At 48.9% G+C, this 24,976-nt stretch overlaps 1 protein-coding gene across 4 annotated transcripts in view; it reads left to right on the top strand.

The window, feature by feature from the left end:
- Positions 1 to 24,976, top strand: part of LOC140390088 (solute carrier organic anion transporter family member 2A1-like) — a 626,095-nt gene that overhangs the window by 425,880 nt on the left and 175,239 nt on the right. For all 4 annotated transcript variants that reach the window (XM_072474991.1, XM_072474992.1, XM_072474989.1 and 1 more), the window contains one exon: positions 20,516 to 20,597. In XM_072474991.1, the coding sequence (XP_072331092.1) occupies positions 20,516 to 20,597 (82 nt within the window). The remainder of the gene's footprint in view (positions 1 to 20,515; positions 20,598 to 24,976) is intronic.

Genomic DNA, 24,976 nt, shown 5'->3' with positions numbered 1-24,976 from the left:
TGTGTATCTGGGCTGGTGGAGCAGGGTCGGCTCTGTGAGGTGTGTATCTGAGCTGGTGGAGCAGGGTGAGCTCTGTGATATATGTGTATCTGAGCTGGTGGAGCAAGGTGAGCTCTGTGATATATGTGTATCTGGGCTGGTGGAGCAGGGTCAGCTCTGTGAGGTGTGTGTATCTGAGCTGGTGGAGCAGGGTGAGCTCTGTGAGGTGTGTATCTGGGCTGGTGGAGCAGGGTGAGCTCTGTGAGGTTTGTATCTGGGCTGGTGGAGCAGGGTCAGCTCTGTGATATATGTGTATCTGGGCTGGTGGAACAGGGTCAGCTCTGTGATATATGTGTATCTGGGCTGGTGGAGCAGGGTCAGCTCTGTGATATATGTGTATCTGGGCTGCTGGAGCAGGGTCAGCTCTGTGATATATGTGTATCTGGGCTGGTTGAGCAGAGTCAGCTCTGTGATATATGTATATCTGAGCTGGTGGAGCAGGGTGATCTCTTTGATATATGTGTAACTGGGCTGGTGGAGCAGGTTCAGCTCTGTGATATATGTGTATCTCTGCTGGTGGAGCAGGGTCAGCTCTGTGATATATGTGTATCTGGGCTGGTGGAGCAGAGTCAGCTCTGTGATATATGTGTATCTGAGCCGGTGGAGCAGGGTCAGCTCTGTGATATATGTGTATCTGGGCTGGTGGAGCAGGGTGAGCTCTGTGATATATGTGTATCTGAGCTGGTGGAGCAGGGTCAGCTCTGGGATATATGTGTTTCTGGGCTGGTGGAGCAAGGTGAGCTCTGTGATATATGTGTATCTGGGCTGGTGGAGCAAGGTGAGCTCTGGAATGTTTGTCTCTGAGCTGTGCAGTGAGAGACATTAACAAGTGTATATGTAAATATGAATATCCTGCGGCCAGTCGATGTCTGGCAAGTAGTAGCACGTGACACTGTAGCCTGAGGAGAAACCATCGTGTTCAGTTAAGTTTGTATTAGTTCCAGTTTTGTAGCAGAAGTTTCATACTCTCATATACTATGATATAGGTTGTATACTATAATATAATTATATATTATACAATATGCTATAATATACCATATACTATCATAGAATTCTGACCAAATTATATCGGGTCTAGCAGGGTCGGCTCTGTAATATATGTGTATCTGAGCTGGTGGAGTAGGGTCGGCTTTGTGAGGTGTATCTGGGCTGGTGGAGCAGGGTGAGCTCTGTGATATATGTGTATCTGAGCTGGTGGAGCAGGATGAGCTCTGTGATGTGTGTGTCTGAGCTGGTGGACCATGGGGAGCTCTGTGAGGTGTGTATCTGGGCTGGTGGAGCAGGGTCGGCTCTGTGAGGTGTGTATCTGAGCTGGTGGAGCAGGGTGAGCTCTGTGATATATGTGTATCTGAGCTGGTGGAGCAAGGTGAGCTCTGTGATATATGTGTATCTGGGCTGGTGGAGCAGGGTCAGCTCTGTGAGGTGTGTGTATCTGAGCTGGTGTAGCAGGGTCAGCTCTGTGATATATGTGTATCTGAGCTGGTGGAGCAGGGTGAGCTCTGTGAGGTGTGTATCTGGGCTGGTGGAGCAGGGTGAGCTCTGTGAGGTTTGTATCTGGGCTGGTGGAGCAGGGTCAGCTCTGTGATATATGTGTATCTGGGCTGGTGGAACAGGGTCAGCTCTGTGATATATGTGTATCTGGGCTGGTGGAGCAGGGTCAGCTCTGTGATATATGTGTATCTGGGCTGCTGGAGCAGGGTAAGCTCTGTGAGGTGTGTATCTGAGCTGGTGGAGCAGGGTCAGCTCTGTGAGGTGTGTTTCTGGGCTGGTGGAGCAGGGTCGGCTCTGTGTGGTGTGTATCTGGGCTGGTGGAGCAGGGTGAGCTCTGTGAGGTGTGTATCTGGGCTGGTGGAGCAGGGTGAGCTCTGTGATATATGTGTATCTGAGCTGGTGGAGCAGGGTGAGCTCTGTGATATATGTGTATCTGGGCTGGTGGAGCAGGGTCAGCTCTGTGATATATGTGTATCTGGGCTGGTGGAGGAGGGTCAGCTCTGTGTATATGTGTATCTTAGCTGGTGGAGCAGGGTGATCTCTGTGATATATGTGTATCTGGGCTGGTGGAGCAGGGTCAGGTCTGTGATATATGTGTATCTGGGCTGGTGGAGCAGGGTCAGCTCTGTGATATATGTGTATCTGAGCTGGTGGAGCAGGGTGATCTCTGTGATATATGTGTATCTGGGCTGGTGTAGCAGGGTCAGGTCTGTGATATATGTGTATCTGGGCTGGTGGAGCAGTGTCAGCTCTGTGATACATGTGTATCTGGGCTGGTGGAGCAGGTTCAGCTCTGTGATATATGTGTTTCTTGGCTGGTGGAGCAAGGTGAGCTCTGTGATATATGTGTATCTGGGCTGGTGGAGCAAGGTGAGCTCTGGAATGTTTGTCTCTGAGCTGTGCAGTGAGAGACATTAACAAGTGTATATGTAAATATGAATATCCTGTGGCCAGTCGATGTCAGGCAAGTAGTAGCACGTGACACTGTAGCCTGAGGAGAAACCATCGTGTTCAGTTAAGTTTGTATTAGTTCCAGTTTTGTAGCAGAAGTTTCATACTCTCATATACTATGATATAGGTTGTATACTATAATATAATTATATATTATACAATATGCTATAATATACCATATACTATTATAGAATTCTGACCAAATTATAGCGGGTCTAGCAGGGTCGGCTCTGTACTATGTGTGTATCTGACCTGGTGGAGTAGGGTCGGCTTGGGGAGGTGTGTGTTTATGAGCTGGTGTAGCAGGTTGAGCTCTGTGAAGTGTGTATATGAGCTGGTGGAGCAGGGTCGGCTCTGGGATATATGTGTATCTGGGCTGGTGGAGCAGGGTCAGCTCTGTGAGGTGTGTATCTGAGCTGGTGGAGCAGGGTCAGCTCTGTGAGGTGTGTATCTGGGCTGGTGGAGCAGGGTTGGCTCTGTGAGGTGTGTATCTGGGCTGGTGGAGCAGGGTCGGCTCTGTGAGGTGTGTATCTGAGCTGGTGGAGCAGGGTGAGCTCTGTGAGGTGTGTATCTGAGCTGGTGGAGCAGGGTGAGCTCTGTGAGGTGTGTATCTGAGCTGGTGGAGCAGGGTGAGCTCTGTGAGGTGTGTATCTGAGCTGGTGGAGCAGGGTGAGCTCTGTGAGGTGTGTATCTGAGCTGGTGGAGCAGGGTGAGCTCTGTGATATATGTGTATCTGAGCTGGTGGAGCAGGGTGATCTCTGTGATATATGTGTATCTGGGCTGTTGGAGCAGGGTCAGCTCTGTGAGGTGTGTATTTGGGCTGGTGGAGCAGGGTTCGCTCTGTGAGGTGTGTATCTGGGCTGGTGGAGCAGGGTCGGCTCTGTGAGGTGTGTATCTGAGCTGGTGGAGCAGGGTGAGCTCTGTGAGGTGTGTATCTGAGCTGGTGGAGCAGGGTGAGCTCTGTGAGGTGTGTATCTGAGCTGGTGGAGCAGGGTGAGCTCTGTGATATATGTGTATCTGGGCTGGTGGAGCAGGGTCAGCTCTGTGATATATGTGTATCTGGTCTGGTGGAGCAGGGTCAGCTCTGTGATATATGTGTATCTGGGCTGGTGGAGCAGGGTCAGCTCTGTGATATATGTGTATCTGAGCTGGTGGAGCAGGGTGATCTCTGTGATATATGTGTATCTGGGCTGGTGGAGCAGGGTCAGCTCTGTGATATATGTGTATCTGGGCTGGTGGAGCAGGGTCAGCTCTGTGATATATGTGTATCTGAGCTGGTGGAGCAGGGTGATCTCTGTGATATATGTGTATCTGGGCTGGTGGAGCAGGGTCAGCTCTGTGATATATGTGTATCTGGGCTGGTGGAGCAGGGTCAGCTCTGTGATATATGTGTATCTGAGCTGGTGGAGCAGGGTGATCTCTGTGATATATGTGTATCTGGGCTGGTGGAGTAGGTTCAGCTCTGTGATATATGTGTATCTGGGCTGGTGGAGCAGGGTCAGCTCTGTGATGTATGTGTATCTGGGCTGGTGGAGCAGTGTCAGCTCTGTGATACATGTGTATCTGGGCTGGGAGAGCAGGGTCAGCTCTGTGATATATGTGTTTCTGGGCTGGTGGAGCAAGGTGAGCTCTGTGATATATGTGTATCTGAGCTGGTGGAGCAGGGTCAGCTCTGGGATATATGTGTTTCTGGGCTGGTGGAGCAGGGTCAGCTCTGTGATATATGTGTATCTGAGCTGGTGGAGCAGGGTCAGCTCTGTGATATATGTGTATCTGAGCTGGTGGAGCAGGGTCAGCTCTGTGATATATGTGTATCTGAGCTGGTGGAGCAGGGTCAGCTCTGTGATATATGTGTATCTGGGCTGGTGGAGCAGGGTCAGCTCTGTGATATATGTGTTTTTGGGCTGGTGGAGCAAGGTGAGCTCTGTGATATACGTGTATCTGAGCTGGTGGAGCAGTGTCAGCTCTGTGATATATGTGTATCTGAGCTTGTGGAGCAGGGTCAGTTCTGTGATATATGTGTATCTGAGCTGGTGGAGCAGGGTCAGCTCTGTGATATATGTGTATCTGAGCTGATGGAGCAGGGTCAACTCTGTGATATATGTGTATCTGGGCTGGTGGAGCAGGGTCAGCTCTGTGATATATGTGTATCTGAGCTGGTGGAGCAGGGTCAGCCCTGCGATATATGTGTTTCTGGGCTGGTGGAGCAAGGTGAGCTCTGTGATATGTGAATCTGGGCTGGTGGAGCAAGGTGAGCTCAGAAATGTTTGTCTCTGAGCTGTGCAGTGAGAGACATGAACAAGTGTATTTGTAAATATGAATATCCTGCGGCCAGTAGGTGTCAGTCAAGTAGTAGCACCTGGCACTGTAGCCTGAGGAGAAACCATCGTGTTCAGTTAAGTTTGTATTAGTTCCAGTTTTGTAGCAGAAGTTTCATACACTCATATACTATGATATAGGTTGTATACTATAATATAATTATATATTATACAATATGCTATAATATACCATATACTATTATAGAATTCTGACCAAATTATAGCGGGTCTAGCATGGTCGGCTCTGTAATATATGTGTATCTGAGCTGGTGGAGTAGGGTCGGCTTTGTGAGGTGTGTGTATATGAGCTGGTGTAGCAGGTTGAGCTCTGTGAAGTGTGTATATGAGCTGGTGGAGCAGGGTCGGCTCTGGGATATATGTGTATCTGGGCTGGTGGAGCAGGGTAAGCTCTGTGAGGTGTGTATCTGAGCTGGTGGAGCAGGGTCAGCTCTGTGAGGTGTGTATCTGGGCTCGTGGAGCAGGGTCGGCTCTGTGTGGTGTGTATTTGGGCCGGTGGAGCAGGGTGAGCTCTGTGAGGTGTGTATCTGGGCTGGTGGAGCAGGGTGAGCTCTGTGATATATGTGTATCTGAGCTGGTGGAGCAGGGTGAGCTCTGTGAGGTGTGTATCTGAGCTGGTGGAGCAGGGTGAGCTCTGTGAGGTGTGTATCTGAGCTGGTGGAGCAGGGTCAGCTCTGTGATATATGTGTATCTGAGCTGGTGGAGCAGGGTGATCTCTGTGATATATGTGTATCTGGGCTGTTGGAGCAGGGTCAGCTCTTTGATATATGTCTATCTGGGCTGGTGGAGCAGGGTCAGCTCTGTGATATATGTGTATCTGGGCTGCTGGAGCAGGGTCAGCTCTGTGATATATGTGTATCTGAGCAGGTGGAGCAGGGTGATCTCTGTGATATATGTGTATCTGGGCTGGTGGAGCAGGGTCAGCTCTGTGATATATGTGTATCTGGGCTGGTGGAGCAGGGTCAGCTCTGTGATATATGTGTATCTGAGCTGGTGGAGCAGGGTGATCTCTGTGACATATGTGTATCTGGGCTGGTGGAGCAGGTTCAGCTCTGTGATATATGTGTATCTGGGCTGGTGGAGCAGGGTCAGCTCTGTGATATATGTGTATCTGGGCTGGTGGAGCAGTGTCAGCTCTGTGATACATGTGTATCTGGGCTGGTGGAGCAGGTTCAGCTCTGTGATATATGTGTATCTGGGCTGGTGGGGCAGGGTCAGCTCTGTGATATATGTGTATCTGGGCTGGTGGAGCAGGTTCAGCTCTGTGATATATGTGTATCTGGGCTGGTGAAGCAGGGTGAGCTCTGTGATATATGTGTATCTGAGCTGGTGGAGCAGGGTGAGCCTTGTGATATATATGTATCTGGGCTTGTGGAGCAGGGTCAGCTCTGTGATATATGTGTATCTGGGCTGGTGGAGCAGGGTCAGCTCTGTGATATATGTGTATCTGACCTGGTGGAGCAGGGTCAGCTCTGTGATATATGTGTATCTGAGCTGGTGGAGCAGGGTCAGCTCTGGGATATATGTGTTTCTGGGCTGGTGGAGCAGGGTCATCTCTGTGACATATGTGTTTCTGGGCTGGTGGAGCAGGGTCAGCTCTGTGATATATGTATATCTCGGCTGGTGGAGCAGGGTCAGCTCTGTGATATATGTGTTTCTGGGCTGGTGGAGCAGGGTCAGCTCTGTGATATATGTGTATCTGGGCTGGTGGAGCAGGGTCAGCTCTGTGATATATGTGTATCTGGGCTGGTGGAGCAGGGTGATCTCTGTGATATATGTGTATCTGGGCTGGTGGAGCAGGGTCAGCTCTGTGATATATGTGTATTTGGCCTGGTGGAGCAGGGTCAGCTCTGTGATATATGTGTATCTGAGCTGGTGGAGCAGGGTGATCTCTGTGATATATGTGTATCTGGGTTGGTGGAGCAGGTTCAGCTCTGTGATATATGTGTATCTGGGCTGGTGGAGCAGGGTCAGCTCTGTGATATATGTGTATCTGGGCTGGTGGAGCAGGGTCAGCTCTGTGATATATGTGTATCTGGGCTGGTGGAGCAGGGTCAGCTCTGTGATATATGTGTATCTGGGCTGGTGGAGCAGGGTCAGCTCTGTGATATATGTGTATCTGAGCTGGTGGAGCAGGGTCAGCTCTGTGATATATGTGTCTCTGGGCTGGTGGAGCAGGGTCAGCTCTGTGATATATGTGTATCTGAGCTGGTGCTGCAGGGTCAGCTCTGGGATATATGTGTTTCTGGGCTGGTGGAGCAGGGTCAGCTCTGTGATATATGTGTTTCTGGGCTGGTGGAGCAGGGTCAGCTCTGTGATATATGTGTTTGTGGGCTGGTGGAGCAGGGTCAGCTCTGTGATATATGTGTTTCTGGGCTGGTGGAGCAGGGTCAGCTCTGTGATATATGTGTATCTGAGCTGGTGGAGCAGGGTGATCTCTGTGATATATGTGTATCTGGGCTGGTGGAGCAGGTTCAGCTCTGTGATATATGTGTATCTGGGCTGGTGGAGCAGGGTCAGCTCTGTGATATGTGTATCTGGGCTGGTGGAGCAGGGTCAGCTCTGTGATATATGTGTATCTGGGATGGTGGAGCTGGGTCAGCTCTGTGATATATGTGTTTCTGGGCTGGTGGAGCAGGGTCAGCTCTGTGATATATGTGTTTGTGGGCTGGTGGAGCAGGGTCAGCTCTGTGATATATGTGTTTCTGGGCTGGTGGAGCAGGGTCAGCTCTGTGATATATGTGTATCTGAGCTGGTGGAGCAGGGTGATCTCTGTGATATATGTGTATCTGGGCTGGTGGAGCAGGTTCAGCTCTGTGATATATGTGTATCTGGGCTGGTGGAGCAGGGTCAGCTCTGTGATATATGTGTATCTGGGCTGGTGGAGCAGGGTCAGCTCTGTGATATATGTGTATCTGGGATGGTGGAGCTGGGTCAGCTCTGTGATATATGTGTATCTGGGCTGGTGGAGCAGGGTCAGCTCTGTGATATATGTGTATCTGAGCTGGTGGAGCAGGGTGATCTCTGTGATATATGTGTATCTGGGCAGGTGGAGCAGTATCAGCTCTGTGATACATGTGTATCTGGGCTTGTGGAGCAGGGTCAGCTCTCTGATATATGTGTATCTGGGCTGGTGGAGCAGGGTCAGCTCTGTGATATATGTGTATCTGGGCTGGTGGAGCAGGGTCAGCTCTGTGATATATGTGTATCTGAGCTGGTGGTGCAGGGTCAGCTCTGGGATATATGTGTTTCTGGGCTGGTGGAGCAGGGTCAGCTCTGTGATATATGTGTTTCTGGGCTGGTGGAGCAGGGTCAGCTCTGTGATATATGTGTTTGTGGGCTGGTGGAGCAGGGTCAGCTCTGTGATATATGTGTTTCTGGGCTGGTGGAGCAGGGTCAGCTCTGTGATATATGTGTATCTGGGCTGGTGGAGCAGGGTCAGCTCTGTGATATATGTGTTTCTGGGCTGGTGGAGCAGAGTGAGCTCTGTGAAATATGTGTATCTGAGCTGGTGGAGCAGGGTCAGCTCTGTGATATATGTGTAACTGAGCTGGTGGAGCAGGGTCAGCTCTGTGATATATGTGTATCTGAGCTGGTGGAGCAGGGTCAGCTCTGTGATATATGTGTATCTGAGCTGGTGGAGCAGGGTCAGCTCTGGGATATACGTGTTTCTGTGCTGGTGGAGCAGGGTGATCTCTGTGATATATGTGTATCTGGGCTGGTGGAGCAGGGTCAGCTCTGTGATATATGTGTATCTGGGCTGGTGGAGCAGGGTGAGCTCTGTGATATATGTGTATCTGAGCTGGTGGAGCAGGGTGATCTCTGTGATATATGTGTATCTGGGCTGGTGGAGCAGGTTCAGCTCTGTGATATATGTGTATCTGGGCTGGTAGAGCAGGGTCAGCTCTGTGATATATGTGTATCTGGGCTGGTGGAGCAGGGTCAGCTCTGTGATATATGTGTATCTGGGCTGGTGGAGCAGGGTCAGCTCTGTGATATATGTGTATCGGAGCTGGTGGGGCAGGGTCAGCTCTGTGATATATGTGTATCTGAGCTGGTGGAGCAGGGTGATCTCTGTGACATATGTGTATCTGGGCAGGTGGAGCAGTGTCAGCTCTGTGATGTGTATCTGGGCTGGTGGAGCAGGGTCAGCTCTCTGATATATGTGTATCTGGGCTGGTGGAGCAGGGTCAGCTCTGTGATATATGTGTATCTGGGCTGGTGGAGCAGGGTCAGCTCTGTGATATATGTGTATGTGAGCTGGTGGTGCAGGGTCAGCTCTGGGATATATGTGTTTCTGGGCTGGTGGAGCAGGGTCAGCTCTGTGATATATGTGTTTGTGGGCTGGTGGAGCAGGGTCAGCTCTGTGATATATGTGTTTCTGGGCTGGTGGAGCAGGGTCAGCTCTGTGATATATGTGTATCTGAGCTGGTGGAGCAGGGTCACCTCTGGGATATACGTGTTTCTGTGCTGGTGGAGCAGGGTGATCTCTGTGATATATGTGTATCTGGGCTGGTGGAGCAGGGTCAGCTCTGTGATATATGTGTATCTGAGCTGGTGGAGCAGGGTGATCTCTGTGATATATGTGTATCTGGGCTGGTGGAGCAGGTTCAGCTCTGTGATATATGTGTATCTGGGCTGGTGGAGCAGGGTCAGCTCTGTGATATATGTGTATCTGGGCTGGTGGAGCAGGGTCAGCTCTGTGATATATGTGTATCTGGGCTGGTGGAGCAGGGTCAGCTCTGTGATATATGTGTATCTGGGCTGGTGGGGCAGGGTCAGCTCTGTGATATATGTGTATCTGAGCTGGTGGAGCAGGGTGATCTCTGTGATATATGTGTATCTGGGCAGGTGGAGCAGTGTCAGCTCTGTGATACATGTGTATCTGGGCTGGTGGAGCAGGGTCAGCTCTCTGATATATGTGTATCTGGGCTGGTGGAGCAGGGTCAGGTCTGTGATATATGTGTATCTGGGCTGGTGGAGCAGGGTCAGCTCTGTGATATATGTGTATCTGAGCTGGTGGTGCAGGGTCAGCTCTGGGATATATGTGTTTCTGGGCTGGTGGAGCAGGGTCAGCTCTGTGATATATGTGTTTGTGGGCTGGTGGAGCAGGGTCAGCTCTGTGATATATGTGTTTCTGGGCTGGTGGAGCAGGGTCAGCTCTGTGATATATGTTTATCTGGGCTGGTGGAGCAGGGTCAGCTCTGTGATATATGTGTTTCTGGGCTGGTGGAGCAGAGTGAGCTCTGTGAAATATGTGTATCTGAGCTGGTGGAGCAGGGTCAGCTCTGGGATATACGTGTTTCTGTGCTGGTGGAGCAGGGTCAGCTCTGTGATATATGTGTATCTGAGCTGGTGGAGCAGGGTCAGCTCTGTGAGGTGTGTATCTGGGCTGGTGGAGCAGGGTGAGCTCTGTGAGGTGTGTATCTGGGCTGGTTGAGCAGGGTGAGCTCTGTGATATATGTGTATCTGAGCTGCTGGAGCAGGGTGAGCTCTGTGACATATGTGTATCTGGGCTGTGGAGCAGGGTCAGCTCTGTGATATATGTGTTTCTGGGCTGGTGGAGCAAGGTGAGCTCTGTGATATATGTGTATCTGAGCTGGTGGAGCAGGGTCAGCTCTGCGATATTGTGTTTCTGGGCTGGTGGAGCAGGGTCAGCTCTGTGATATATGTGTATCTGAGCTGGTGGAGCAGGGTGAGCTCTGTGATATATGTGTATCTGAGCTGGTGGAGCAGGGTGAGCTCTGTGATATATGTGTATCTGAGCTGGTGGAGCAGGGTCAGCTCTGTGATATATGTGTATCTGAGCTGGTGGAGCAGGGTCAGCTCTGTGATATATGTGTATCTGAGCTGGTGCAGCAGGGTCAGCTCTGGAATATATGTGTTTCTGGGCTGGTGGAGCAGGGTCAGCTCTGTGATATATGTGTATCTGAGCTCGTGGAGCAGGGTGAGCTCTGTGATATATGTGTATCTGAGCTGGTGGAGCAATGTCAGCTCTGTGATATATGTGTATCTGAGCTGGTGGAGCAGGGTCAGCTCTGTGATATATGTGTATCTGAGCTGGTGGAGCAGGGTCAGCTCTGATATATGTGTATCTGGGCTGGTGGAGCAGGGTGAGCTCTGTGATATATGTGTATCTGAGCTGGTGGAGCAGGGTCAGCTCTGGGATATATGTGTTTCTGGGCTGGTGGAGCAAGGTGAGCTCTGTGATATATGTGTATCTGGGCTGGTGGAGCAAGGTGAGCTCTGAAATGTTTATCTCTGAGCTGTGCAGTGAGAGACATTAACAAGTGTATATGTAAATATGAATATCCTGCGGCCAGTAGGTGTCAGGCAAGTAGTAGCACGTGTCACTGTAGCCTGAGGAGAAACCATCGTGTTCAGTTAAGTTTGTATTAGTTCCAGTTTTGTAGTAGAAGTTTCATACTCTCATATACTATGATATAGGTTGTATACTATAATATAATTATATATTATACAATATGCTATAATATACCATATACTATTATAGAATTCTGACCAAATTATAGCGGGTCTAGCAGGGTCGGCTCTGTAATATATGTGTATATGAACTGGTGGAGCAGGGTCGGCTCTGGGATATATGTGTATCTGGGCTGGTGGAGCAGGGTAAGCTCTGTGACGTGTGTATCTGAGCTGGTGGAGCAGGGTCAGCTCTGTGAGGTGTGTATCTGGGCTGGTGGAGCAGGGTGAGCTCTGTGATATATGTGTATCTGAGCTGGTGGAGCAGGGTGAGTTCTGTGATATATGTGTATCTGAGCTGGTGGAGCAGGGTGAGCTCTGTGATATATGTGTATCTGGGCTGGTGGAGCAGGGTGAGCTCTGTGATATATGTGTATTATGGTGATCTCTATGTGCATGTATATAAGGGGTTAATGTGTATTCAGTAGCACCAGATGATCACTAGAGGGCCGGACCAACAGGGGCGTAAAAGCAACCACATTGTGCCTCTCTCTCTCTCTCTCATGGATGTACTGTGACCAGGACAGGAGTATAAGATTAGCTCAGATGGTTTGTGTAGTTAAGCATAGTTACTGTAGTTAGATCTTGTTGATCTTATCACTAGAATCAACGTTAAAGAACTCACGCAATTATTGTTTTAGTTACTCAATAAACCTTTTGTTACTACTGGACGAGTTTGAGCCTTCTTCATCGAGATTCAGAAAACCTCATCAGCAACCAAGGTTTGCAATAGCAGGACATGAAGCTATCGAGATCTCTAAATCCCTTAATTTCTTGGAAGATGAGGACAAAACTATATTTAAAGTGATTGTCACAAAATTTGAAGAACAGTGTAAAAGTCAATCTGGTGAGATGCTGGAAAGATTTAACTTCGTCATAGGTGCCAGAGAACCAGGATGCCCATCACAAATTTTATTACAGACCTCAAGTTAATAGCACAAGGCTGTAATTTTTCTGATTTCAGAGACTCAATGATAATGGGTCAATTAATTTATGGACTATCTGATAAAAATTTGAGGGAGGAACTTTCACAAAAGAAGTATCTAACTCTAGAAATCGCGATTAAACAATGCATAGTGCATGAACAGAAAAAATACAGTACCTTCAATTTATCCAAAGAAAAAACGGCGCAAATACTCACCATGAGGCAGAGGCAGTGTTGAAACTTAAGAAGATGGATGTTCTGCGCGACAGCTATCTTGCACGTGCGCAGTCTGATCAGTCCGCACATGCGCATTTCCCTAAAAGACGCAAACCGGTAAAACAGCGTTCTGCGCATGCACGAGAAGTCGCACATGCGCAGTTGCAAAAAGAGAGGCACAGTAAAGGAAAATCGAAGTGCGCATGCGCAATCGATTTGTACACTTTACATCACGAGCGTCATGACATCAGAAGACTCAGACCGGGCCCACTTAACGCAACACTGCCCGAAAATTAAAGATAAGAATTTTAAAGCTACAAAACCCAATTTTTTTACCTCAAAAGACAGAACAATGCCTGAACCTCAACCAGCAGTTGAAAATAACCTCCGCAGCACAAGCAGCTTGCACCACCCAAAGTGAAGAGCACATTGACAAATCCGAAACCAAAGAAGATGATTTGTTCATTGAACTTGAAGAGCACAATAACGAATCCGAATCAAAAAAGATGATTTGTATATTGAAGAATACTACTCAGACATGGCTGAGTTATTTGGACATGATGATCATAGCATCAGCAACACGGTTGAAAAGCTCAATACAACTCTACTCATGGTAGATGAATCCAATACCTTGATGGAATGGCCGATCATTGATACATTGGATGACAGCAACCTGTCGAATAGCCAAGAAGAAAACGACGCCACACAGAGAGTACTGACTGACTCCGTTGAGAGAGCACAGATCGACTCCACAGAGAGAACACTGCACGACTCCATACAAAGAGCGATGAAAGACTCCACAGAGAGAGTGATGGAAGCCACCACAGAGTGCTCGTTGACAGACTTCAGAATGGAAGCAATTAAAGACTCCAGAGCGACAACCATGCACGACGAAGACTGTGAAGATCTATCCACCTTATTTGAGAAACCAGAAGCAGACTATGAAAGTCTACCCAGCTCATTTAATCAATAAGAAGACAATGAATGTCTACCCACCGTATGGGAGAATAGTAGCCATGATGTGGAGATGCTGGCGTTGGACTGGAGTGGGCACAGTAAGAAGTCTTACAACACCAGGTTAAAGTCCAACAGGTTTGTTTCAAATCACTAGCTTCTGGAGCACTGCTCCTTTCTCACCTGAAGGAGCAGTGCTCTGAAAGCCAGTGATTTGAAACAAACCTGTTGGACTTTAACCTGGTGTTGTAAGACGTCTTACTGTGAGAGTAGTGACAATGTGATCACAATCAACATACAAGATGTGCAAGATCACAGCAAGACTGACAGAGCTCACCTCGTCTGTACAGAAGCACTCAACAATTAAAGTAAACAGTGACACCACATCAATTGAAACCTTAACGACTCTGAAGTACCCATAAGAAAATGAAATCTTGAAGATTTTGACTCCAGAAGAGGAGCACCAAGAAGCCAAAGATGATTCAAATGAACCTGAAATGACTCCAGAAGAGGAACATCAAGAGATCAAATGTGAAGCAGATCAACGAGAAATGACTCCAGAAGAGGCGCACCAAGAGATCAAAGTTGAAGCAGATCAACCAGAAATGACTCCAGAAGAGATCGCAGATGAAACAGATCAGCCAGAAATGGCTCCAGAAGAGGAGCACCATGGACACAAAAAGGAATCAAATCAACCTCAAATGACTGATATCACCCGGACCAATGCAACATCAGATCATTCTCACAAACCTCAAGTCAAAATGCCCAATGAACCATCAGAATACCATAAAGGACACTGATACCAATAACTTGGAGAATGACTCAAATTATCCACAGGGAACAATCATTGAGCACAACAAGAACAACATCAAAAACTACAACATGAAGCACAACAACAACAATGAATACAACAACAAAGACAACAACAGAAACAACAAAAACAGCAACAATGAAACAACAACTTATACAAAATGGTACAACTCTGCACATAAAGGACAATGTAACAGCACAATCCAAAACAATGGCAAGAGTACAAACATAACATGGCATGACAACGAATTTCACAAATTCGCGTTTGCTCCAAGACAATGAAGCAAAACAGTTATTCAGGCAAATGTAACACAGAATCGCTACCATACGCACAAAAAAAGGTCAAAATCAGACAACGAAGTGATTCAACCATTTGAACACCTCATGATGACTTGTTAGGACTGAACCACAAGCAAACGCAACAAAAGAAACCTAAGAGACTAAATGTATCAACATTTGACTGATTAACTCATTGATTTTATGTAATGCATTTGCAAACTGCATCCATTATGTTTGTTCAATTTTCTTTACAACATAAGAAAATATGTAACACAAGAAAAAAAGGGGGGATGTGGTGATCTCTATGCGCATGTACATAAGGGGTTAATGTGTAATCAGTAGCACCAGATGATCACTATAGAGCCGGACCAATATAGACGCAACCGCATTGTGCCTCTCTCACTCTCTTGGATGTACTGTGACCAGGACAGGAGTATCAGATTAGCTCAGATAGTTAGTGTAGTTAAGCATAGATACTGTAGTTAGATCTTGTTGACCTTATCACTAGTATCAATGTTAAAGTAAAGAACTCAGGCAATTATTGTTATAATTACTGAATAAACCTTTTGTTACTACTGAACGAGTTTGAGTCTTCTTCATCGAGATTCAGATAACCTCCTCAGAAACTGTTGAAATCTACCATGCGGTTTAGGTGTAGTCTCGTATACACTTTTAACTCAGTAGAAATTTAAACTACATGTCTCGGGTGTGAAATGAAATATTTTATTGTGTCTATTGACTATAATTGGGAGTTTGAGATCTTCTTGTGGTTATACATCAAATATTCTCAGAAAGCCCTTGCAGAAGGCTTTTAAGAGATATAATTAACTTAGTGGTTTACAAACAAATTGAATTTTCAAAATACAGTAATGGTTTCTTGCTCGAAGCAAACAGCTTGCGTGGACTTAAGAGTTAGAATAGAAATATGAAAATCCGAAATAAAGATAGTAGACAGTTAGGCAAAATAGTACATAGTGATTCCAGAATGAAAATGGCTGCTCGGATCTTTATCTTTAAGGAAAATGTTATCCGTCTGACTCCATCTACCCCCACCCTTGTAATGTGCTGATTGGCTTGAACGAGTCTCAAATGTATTTGATTGGATGGTTAGTTGTCAATCATCAATGTGAAATATAGCTGTGAATATATTGCATCTTTGGGTGTTTGTTGTGTATTGGAATGTGATTTACACTTTTAATCAGCTCTGGTTTCTACTGGTTTTTTTTGCTGACTGCTATACTTTTTCATATTTTAAACAATGGCAGATTCATTTTATCCATGTTAACTTCTGTGACCTTCATTGAATTGTTTCATTCTCTTCGAGTTAGGCCGTAGATGTTGCAAATGTTTCATATCCCTGCTTTCATTATTGCAAGCTGTACACTTCATAATCTGAAATTATGTTTGCCGTCTTATGATGGAGTTCATTTTTAAAAAAAAATATTTTTATTCTCCTTTTTCACATTTTCTCCCAAATTTACACCCACCAACAATAAACAATAAACAGTAACAAATATGTCAATCCCCAAATCAATAACAACGATCCCATCCTCCCACCAAACCCCAAAATTAGCCCACATGTTCACATAAAGAAATGACAAAAAGGAATCAGGAATCGCCCATAGTCACCATTAACACGCACAGCCCCCCCTCCACCCAACCCTCCCACCCACCCGCCCCAACTAATGGAGCGTTCAATGTTATCCAGTTCTTGAAAGTGCAAAATGAATAATGCACTAATTGTAGAACCCCTCCATCCTTCCTCTCAGTTCAAACTTAACCTTCTCAATAGTCAAGAATTCCAACAGGTCGCCCTGCCACGCCAGGGCACAAGGTGGAGAGGTTGCTCTCCAACCTATCAGGATCCGCCTTCGGGCGATCAACGAGGTAAAGGCTACAACATCTGCCTCCGCACCTGTTTCTAACCCTGGCTGGTCCGACATCCCGAATATGGCCTCCCGAGTGCCTGGGTCCAGTTTCACGTACACCACTTTAGAAATTACCCTAAAAACCTCCCTCCAGTAATCGTCTAGCTTTGAACAGGACCAAAACATATGAACGTGATTAGTGGGGCCCCCACCCGCAACGTTCACACACATCTTCTACTCCTTCAAAGTATCGGCTCATCCTCGCCCTCGTGAGGTGTGCTCTGTATACCAACTTCAGCTGTATCAGCCCCAACCTCACGCACGAGGTGGAGGCATTCACTCTCCGGAGCACCTCACACCAGACCCCCTCCTCTATAACCTCTCCCAACTCTTCCTCCCACTTTGCTTTGATCCCTTCCAGTGGTGCCTTCTCCTCTTCCAAAATAGCTCCGTAAACTACCGACACTACTCCCTTCTCCAGTCCCCCTGTCGTCAGCACCTCCTCCAGCAATGTGGAAGCGAGCTCCACCGGGAAGCTCTGTATCTCCTTTCTGGCAAAATCTCGAACCTGCATGTACCTAAACATTTCCCCCTGCTCCAGCCCATACTTCGCTTCCAGCTCCTTCAATCCTGTAAAACGACCCCGAAGAAACAAATCTTTTAGTGTCTTAATCCCCTTCCCCTCCTATTTCCAAAAGTTTCCATCCCACTTCCCTGGCTCAAATCTGTGGTTCCCCCGAATTGGCATTTCCCTTGATCCTTCCCACAACCCGAAGTGTTGCCGAAACTGCTTCCAAATTCTCAATGAAGCTATTATTACCGGACTCCCTGAGTATTTCCCCGGGGCCATCGGGAGCGGCACTGTTGCGAGTGCTTTCAATCCCGACCCCCTGCACAAACCCTCTCCATTCTGACCCACTGGGAATCAACCCCTCTGACCCAGCTCCGTACCTTCTCCACATTCGCCGCCCAGTAATAATACATCAGGTTCGGAAGACGCAAACCCCCTGCCTGCCTTCCCCTCTATAGCAGCACCTTTCTAACTCTGGCCACCTTCCCTCCCCATATGAACGAGGTAATCATTCCCTCAATCTCTCTGAAAAAAGCCTTTGGCAGGAAAATCGGCAGGCATTGGAAAATAAACAGAAATCGCGGCAACACGTTCATTTTAACCGCCTGTACCCGACCCGCCAGTGACAGAGGGAGACCATCCCACCTTGTTAGATCAGCTTTCACTCTCCCCACCAAACTAGAAATGTTGTACCTATGGGCCCCCCCCCCCCACTCCCGGCAACCTGCACCCCCAGGTACCTAAAGTGAGTTCCTGCCCTACAGAATGGCAGCCCCCCCCCCCCACCCCTGCCCCCATCCCCGGCCGAGACACCACAAAATACTCACTCGTCTAGATTTAGTTTGTACCCCGAGAAAGACCCAAACACCCGAGACAGCTCCAATATTCCCCCTATCGACACACTTGGTTCCGATATGAATAACAGTAAGTCATCGGCATATCAGGACACCCTATGCTCTAACCCCCCTGCACTATTCCTTTCCATACCCCCGAACCTCTTAATGCGATGGCCAACGGCTCAATCATGAGTGCAAACAGCAGGCGGGACAAAGGACATCTCTGCCTAGTCCCACGGTGGAGAGAAAAGTATCTCGAGCTGATGTTGTTTGTGCGGACACTCGCCCTCGGCTCCTTATACAGTAGCTTTACCCAGTTCATAAACCTTGGTCCAATCCCAAACCGCTCCAGAACTGCCATCAAGTACCCCAATTCTACCCAGTCAAACGTCTTCTCAGCGTCCATTGCCACAGCCACCTCTGTTGCCTTCCCCCCTCCGGTGCCATAACCACTTTCAATACCCGTCTAACGTTTGAAAAGAGCTGCCTCCCTCTCACGAACCCCGTCTGATCTTCACCTATCACTTTCGGGAGACACTCCTCCAGCCTACCTGCCAGTACCTTCACCAATACTTTTGCGTCCACATTCAAAAGTGATATGGGCCTATACGGCCCACGCTCCATCGGGTCCTTATCTTTTTTTTGTAACAGGGAAATCGATGCCTGCCCCAAAGTTTGTGGTAACTGCCCCTTCCCTAGCGCCTCTTCAAACCACCATCAGGGGTGCCAGATTGCTCTTGAATTTTTTATAATATTCAAACGGAAACCCATCCGGCCCTGCCACCTTCCCCGACTGCATCCTCCCAATCGCATCTTTTATCTCCTGCTCCACTATCGCTCCTTCTAATGTAGCCCTGTCCCCCTCCCCTAACCTCGGGTATTCCAACCCATCTAGAAATTCCTGCATCTCCCAATCTCCTCCAGGTGGCTCTGACCTGTACAACCTCTCATAAAATTCCTCAATGACCTTGTTAATCTGATCCGGAGCCGCCACCAACTTCCCTGCCCTGTCCCTCACCTGAACAATTTCCCCTACTGCTGCCTCCCTCCGGAGCTGACCTGCTAACATAGCTGACCTTATCTCCATGCTCGTAAACTGCACCCCTTGCTCGCCTAAGTTGGTGCACTGCCTTCCTGGTAGATAGTCGGTCAAAGCCAACTGTAGTTCTTTCCTCTTTTGCAACTTCGCTGGGTCCCCATCTTTTGCATAACTCCTATCTACCTCCAACAAGTCATCTATTACCCTCTGCCGCCCCAACCTCTCCTCTTTATCCACCCTGGCCTTAAACGAGATCACCTCACCTCTCACCACCGCCTTTCGTGCCTCCCAGACAACGGCCTTCGACACCTCACCCGTACAGTTGAAACCTACATATTCCTCAATTACCTTTTCAATTTTGTCACAGAACCCTTGGTCCCCCAAAAGTCCCACAACTAATTTCCACCCTGGCCTCTGCGCTACCCCCTTCTCCAGTACCATATCCACCCAAAACATTCAATGAATTCCCTTTCTTTGGGTCCACTGGCAGTATTATTTACCCAGTCCACCTGCATATTGAAGTCCCCCATGATCACTGTGACTTTGCCTTTCTGACATGCACTTTCTATTTCGTGGTGCATCTTGTGACTGTTAGGAGGCCTGTACATAACTCCCATTATGGTTTTTTTGCCTTTGTGGTTCCTCAACTCTACCCACACAGACTCCACATCATCTGACCCTATGTCGTTTAGTGCTATTGATTTAATTTCATTCCTAATTAACAAGGCAACCCCGCCCCCTCTGCCCACCTCTCTGTCTTTTTGATAGGTTGTGAATCCCTGGATGTTTAAATGCCAGCCCTGAACCCCCTGCAACCATGTCTCTGTGATGCCTACCACATCATACCTGCCAGTCACAATCTGGGCCACAAGCTCATCTACCCTGTTCCGTACACTGCACGCATTCAAATATAGCACCTTTAATTCTCTATTGACCGTCCCTTTTTGTTTTCTTAGTGTGGTGGACCTTGGTTTACTGAGCCTTTCCATACACTGTCATATTTTGTGAGATGGGGACTATCGTAACCTCTCCTGAGTCCTTTTAGCATCTCCATTGCTGCATCGAAGTCATCCGCATCCTTGATGACGGTGTAAATTTCTGGGCTCACCCTCGAGTGCAGGACTTGCTATTTCTGTTCTCCCGTAGGTGTGTTTTCGCCCGTTCCGAGATATCCGTTAAAACACGTCAGCCAGTGCTTGAAGGTTGCCGCTGAGTTTGCCGCGTGGGGGGCTGAGTTGCAGACACTCCGGCTTGATTCGGAGCTCCATCCTTGTAAATCTAGCTTATTAAATTGATGCACAATCAATGACCACGAAAGCGAGGTTGTAGTCCAACTGAAGGCTTTTATAAGCTAGATGTTTCCCCCAGCAGCTCAGGTACAGAAAGAAGGCTGCTGGGGTGGCACGGGCTGTTATACCCCGCCTTGCAGGGCGGAGCTACCAGACAGCTTGACCAATGGGAAACATACAATATCTACCAATGGTGTTCCAGCATTACCAGGTACTGGTAATACCTCTACACAGACTACCACAGGGGCCTTACTTTCTTCCGAAACCACTCTCATCAAAGCGAGCTATTTGTAATTTGAAAAGACAACCAGAAAACTTGATTGCTGCAATCCAAGATTGTCTTGATAAAATAATGGCTAACCTTTGGTCTTGTGTCATCTGTTCTGCTCTTTGGATGTTTAATCTGCAACTATCATCACTTTGTTTTGTAGAAGTCAGGCAGTGAATCTGATGTGCTGAGTGAGATGGAAGAACAAAAGATGGAAGAAATGACAATCAGAGAGTTCATCAAGAGTAAGTCTTCAACAAATCTGTGATACTTCCATGATCGTGGGCCGGATTCACCCCTACTCGGAGGGGCGAGGGGTTCCGGAGGGACGAGTGGCGTGAACCAATCTGGCGTCGGGCCGCCCCAAAGATGCGGAATCCTCTGCACCTTCAGGGGCTAGGCCCAGTCCGGAGTGGTTTGCTCGCGCATGCACAGACTGTCATCCCCGCGCATGCACAGAGGGATTCGCTTCTGCACCGGGAATGGCGGAGGACCACAGACTCAGGTGCGGAACAATAGAGTGCCCCATGGCACAGGCCCGCCCGCGTCTCGGTGGGCCCTGACCACGGGCCAGGCTACCGTGGGGCCACCTTCCGGGGCCAGATACCCCCACGATCCCCCAAGAACCCCGGAGCCCGCACTTGCCGCCAGGTCTCGCCGGTAAGGGACCTACTCTAATTTACGCCAGCGAGACCAGCAACAGACGGGCGGGACTGCGGCCCTTCGTGGGCTGGAGATTTTGGGCAGCCCCGGCGCCCATTGAGTCGCACCAGACCCCGCCATTCTCCGAGGCGGGCGGCTCGATTCACGCCGAGCCAGTTTTTGGGGGGCGGGAGAATTAGGAGGACGGCGGGGGCGGGATTCACGCCGACCCCCGGCGATTCTTCCACCCGGCGGGGGGTTGGAGAATCCCGCCCCATGTTCCTTGTCTATCAAACCAACAGCTGGGGCGGGATTCTCCGACCACCTGCCACGTCGGAGAATCCCGGGGGGTGGCGATAATCCCGCCCATCCGCTCTGACGCCGGCTGCCGTATTCTCCAGCGCCAGTTTTTGGGCGGGGGCGGGCTTCACGCCCTCCCAGTCGGGGGCCGTTGGCAGCGGCCCCCCCGGCAATTCTCCAGGCCCTGATGGACCGAGCGGCCGTCGGTTACTGGCCAGTCCCGCCGGCGTGAATTGGACATGGTCCCACACCGCTGGTTCTGCGCATGCACTGGACCATGGCCGCTGGTTGGTGCAGCGCCAACTCCTCTGGCATTGGCCTAGCCCTGATTCTGCAACTTCCGGTTGGCCCGATGCCGGAGTGGTTCGCGCCGCTTTTTACTCTGGCGTCAGGCCATTGCAGGGATTCTGGAGAATCCCGCCCCTGATTTCTGTATTTCTTGCTATAATTTGTGCAGTCTCTGCTCTGATTTGAGTATTTTCTGCTCTGCTTTGAGTATTTTCTACTCTGATTTGAGTATTCCCTGCCCTCATTTGAATATGCTTTGCTCTGCTGTGTGTATTTTCTGCCCTGGTTGTGTATGTTCTGCCCTGGTTTGTGTATTTTCTGTATGTTATGCTCTGGTTTGTATGCTCTCTGATCTGGTTGCGTGCTCCCAGCTCTGTTTTATGTATTTTCTGCTCGGTTTTATGTATTTTCTTCTCTGTTTTGTGTATTTCCTGCTCTGGTTGGCGTATTTCCTGCTCTGGTTTGTGTATTTCCTGCTCTGGTTTGTATATTTCTTGCTCTACTCTATATATTTCCTGCTCTGATCTGTCCTTTACCTGCTCGGATTTGTCCTTTTCCTGCTCTGATCTGTCCCTTTCCTGCTCTGGTCTGTGTGCTCTCTGCTCTGGTCTGTGTGCTCTCTGCTCTGGTCTGTGTGCTCTCTGCTCTGGTTTAAGTGCTCTCTGCTCTGGTCTGTGTGCTCTCTACTCTGGTCTGTGTGCTATCTGCTGTGGCCTGTGTGCTCTCTGCTCTGGTTTGCGTGTTCGCTGCTCTTTGTGTAAATTCTGCACTGGTTTCTGGATTCTATGCTCTGGCGGTGTATTTACTGTTCTTGTTTAGAACATAGAACATAGAACAATACAGCGCAGTACAGGCCCTTCAGCCCACGATGTTGCACCGAAAGAAAAGCCATCTAACCTACACTATGCCATTATCATCCATATGTTTATTTATTCTTAGCTCTGATTTGTATATTCTTTGATTTGTGTGTTCCCTGTTGAAGTTTGTGTACTCCGTGCTTTGGTTTATGACAATTGGCTCTGGTTTGTGTATTCTCTGCCCTGGCTTGTGCAGATCCTGCTCTGGTTTGTGGAGATCCTGCTCTGGTTTGTGAATTTTTGTGCTGCTTTTTATAATCTCTTTGGGTGTGTACTTTCTGCTGTGGTTTGTATATTCTCTGGTCTGCGTTGCGTTTTCTCAGCTCTGGGCCTGGATTCTCCCGGGGGGGCGGGGGGTCCCGGCGGGATGGAGTGGCGGGAAACACTATAGGGTCGGGCCGCCCCAAAGGTGCGGAATTTCTCCGCAACTTTAGGGGCCAAGCCCTCACCTTGAGGGGACGGAGTGGATGGCGCGCCGCCGGCTGGCGGGAAAGGTCTTTGGCGCCACGCCAGCCGGGGCCGAAGGGACCTCACCGTCGGCGGAAGGCCGCGCATGCGCGGGAGCGTCGGGGGCTCCTTACGTCATCCCCGCGCATGCGCAGGTGGGCGGAGACAATGGCCGAGGCGGAAGGAAAAGAGTGCCCCCACGGCACAAGCACTGCCCGCGGATCGGTGGGCCCCAATCACGGGCCAGGCCACCATGGGGGCACCCCCCGGGCCCAGGACCCCGGAGACCGCCCGCGTCGCCAGTCCTGCCGGGGAGGGAGGTGGTTTGATTCACACCGGCAGGACTGTCATGACAGCAGCGGGAATTCAGCCCATCGCGGGCCAGAGAATCGCCGGGGGGGTGTCCGCCGACGGCGATTCTCCGACCCGGCAGGGGGTCGGAGAATCAAAGAACAAAGAACAAAGAAAAGTACAGCACAGGAACAGGCCCTTCGGCCCTCCAAGCCCGTGCCGACCATGCTGCCCAACAAAACTACAATCTTCTACACTTCCTGGGTCCGTATCCCTCTATTCCCATCCTATTCATGTATTTGTCATGATGCCCCTTAAATGTCACAATCGTCCCTGCTTCCACCACCTCCTCCGGCAGCGAGTTCCAGGCACCCACTACCCTCTGTGTAAAAAACTCGCCTCGTACATCGACTCCAAACCTTACCCCTCGCACCTTAAACCTATGCCCCCTAGTAATTGACCCCTCCACCCTGGGAAAAAGTCTCTGACTATCCACTCTGTCTATGCCCCTCATAATTTTGTAGACCTCTATCAGATCTCCCCTCAATCTCCGTTGTTCCAGTGAGAACAAACCGAGTTTATTCAACCGCTCCTCATAGCTAATGCTCGCCATACCAGGCAACATTCTGGTAAATGTCACCCTCTCTAAAGCCTCCACATCCTTCTGGTAGTGTGGCGATCAGAATTGAACACTATACTCCAAGTGTGGCCTAACTAAGGTTCTGTACAGCTGCAACATGACTTGCCAATTCTTATACTCAATGCCCCAGCCAATGAAGGCAAGCATGCCGTATGCCTTCTTGACTACCTTCTCCACCTGTGTTGCCCCTTTCAGTGACCTGTGGACCTGTACACCTAGATCTCTCTGACTTTCAATACTCTTGAGGGTTCTACCATTCACTGTATATTCCCTACCTGCATTAGACCTTCCAAAATGCATTACCTCACATTTGTCCAGATTAAACTCCATCTGCCATCTCTCCGCCCAAATCTCCAAACAATCTAAATCCGGCTGTATCCTCTGACAGTCCTCATCGCTAACCGCAATTCCACCAACATTTGTGTCGTCTGCAAACTTACTAATCAGACCAGTTACATTTTCCTCCAAATCATTTATATATACTAGAAACAGCAAAGGTCCCAGCACTGATCCCTGTGGAACACCACTGGTCACAGCCCTCCAATTAGAAAAGCATCCTTCCATTGCTACTCTCTGCATTCTATGACCTAGCCAGTTCTGTATCCACCTTGCCAGCTCACCCCTGATCCCGTGTGACTTCACCTTTTGTACTAGTCTACCATGAGGGACCTTGTCAAAGGCCTTACTGAAGTCCATATCGACAACATCCACTGCCCTACTTGCATCAATCATCTTTGAAAAACTCTATCAAGTTAGTAAGAAGTCTTACAACACCAGGTTAAAGTCCAACAGGTTTGTTTCGATGTCACTAGCTTTCGGAGCGCTGCTCCTTCCTCAGGTGAATGAAGAGGTATGTTCCAGAAACATATATACAGACAGATTCAAAGATGCCAAACAATGCTTGGAATGCGAGCATTAGCAGGTGATTAAATCTTTACAGATCCAGAGATGGGGTAACCCCAGGTTAAAGAGGTGTGACTTGTGTCAAGCCAGGACAGTTGGTAGGATTTCGCAGGCCAGATGGTGGGGGATGAATGTAATGCGACATGAATCCCAGGTCCCGGTTGAGGCCGCACTCATGTGTGCGGAACTTGGCTATAAGCTTCTGCTCGCCGATTCTGCGTTGTTGCGCGTTCTGAAGGCCGCCTTGGAGAACGCT

Source organism: Scyliorhinus torazame, chromosome 14 (genome assembly GCF_047496885.1).
Source record: "Scyliorhinus torazame isolate Kashiwa2021f chromosome 14, sScyTor2.1, whole genome shotgun sequence".
NCBI lineage: Eukaryota > Metazoa > Chordata > Chondrichthyes > Carcharhiniformes > Scyliorhinidae > Scyliorhinus > Scyliorhinus torazame.
Note: the sequence above shows the minus strand (reverse complement) of the source record. Positions and strands in the feature narration are given on the sequence as shown.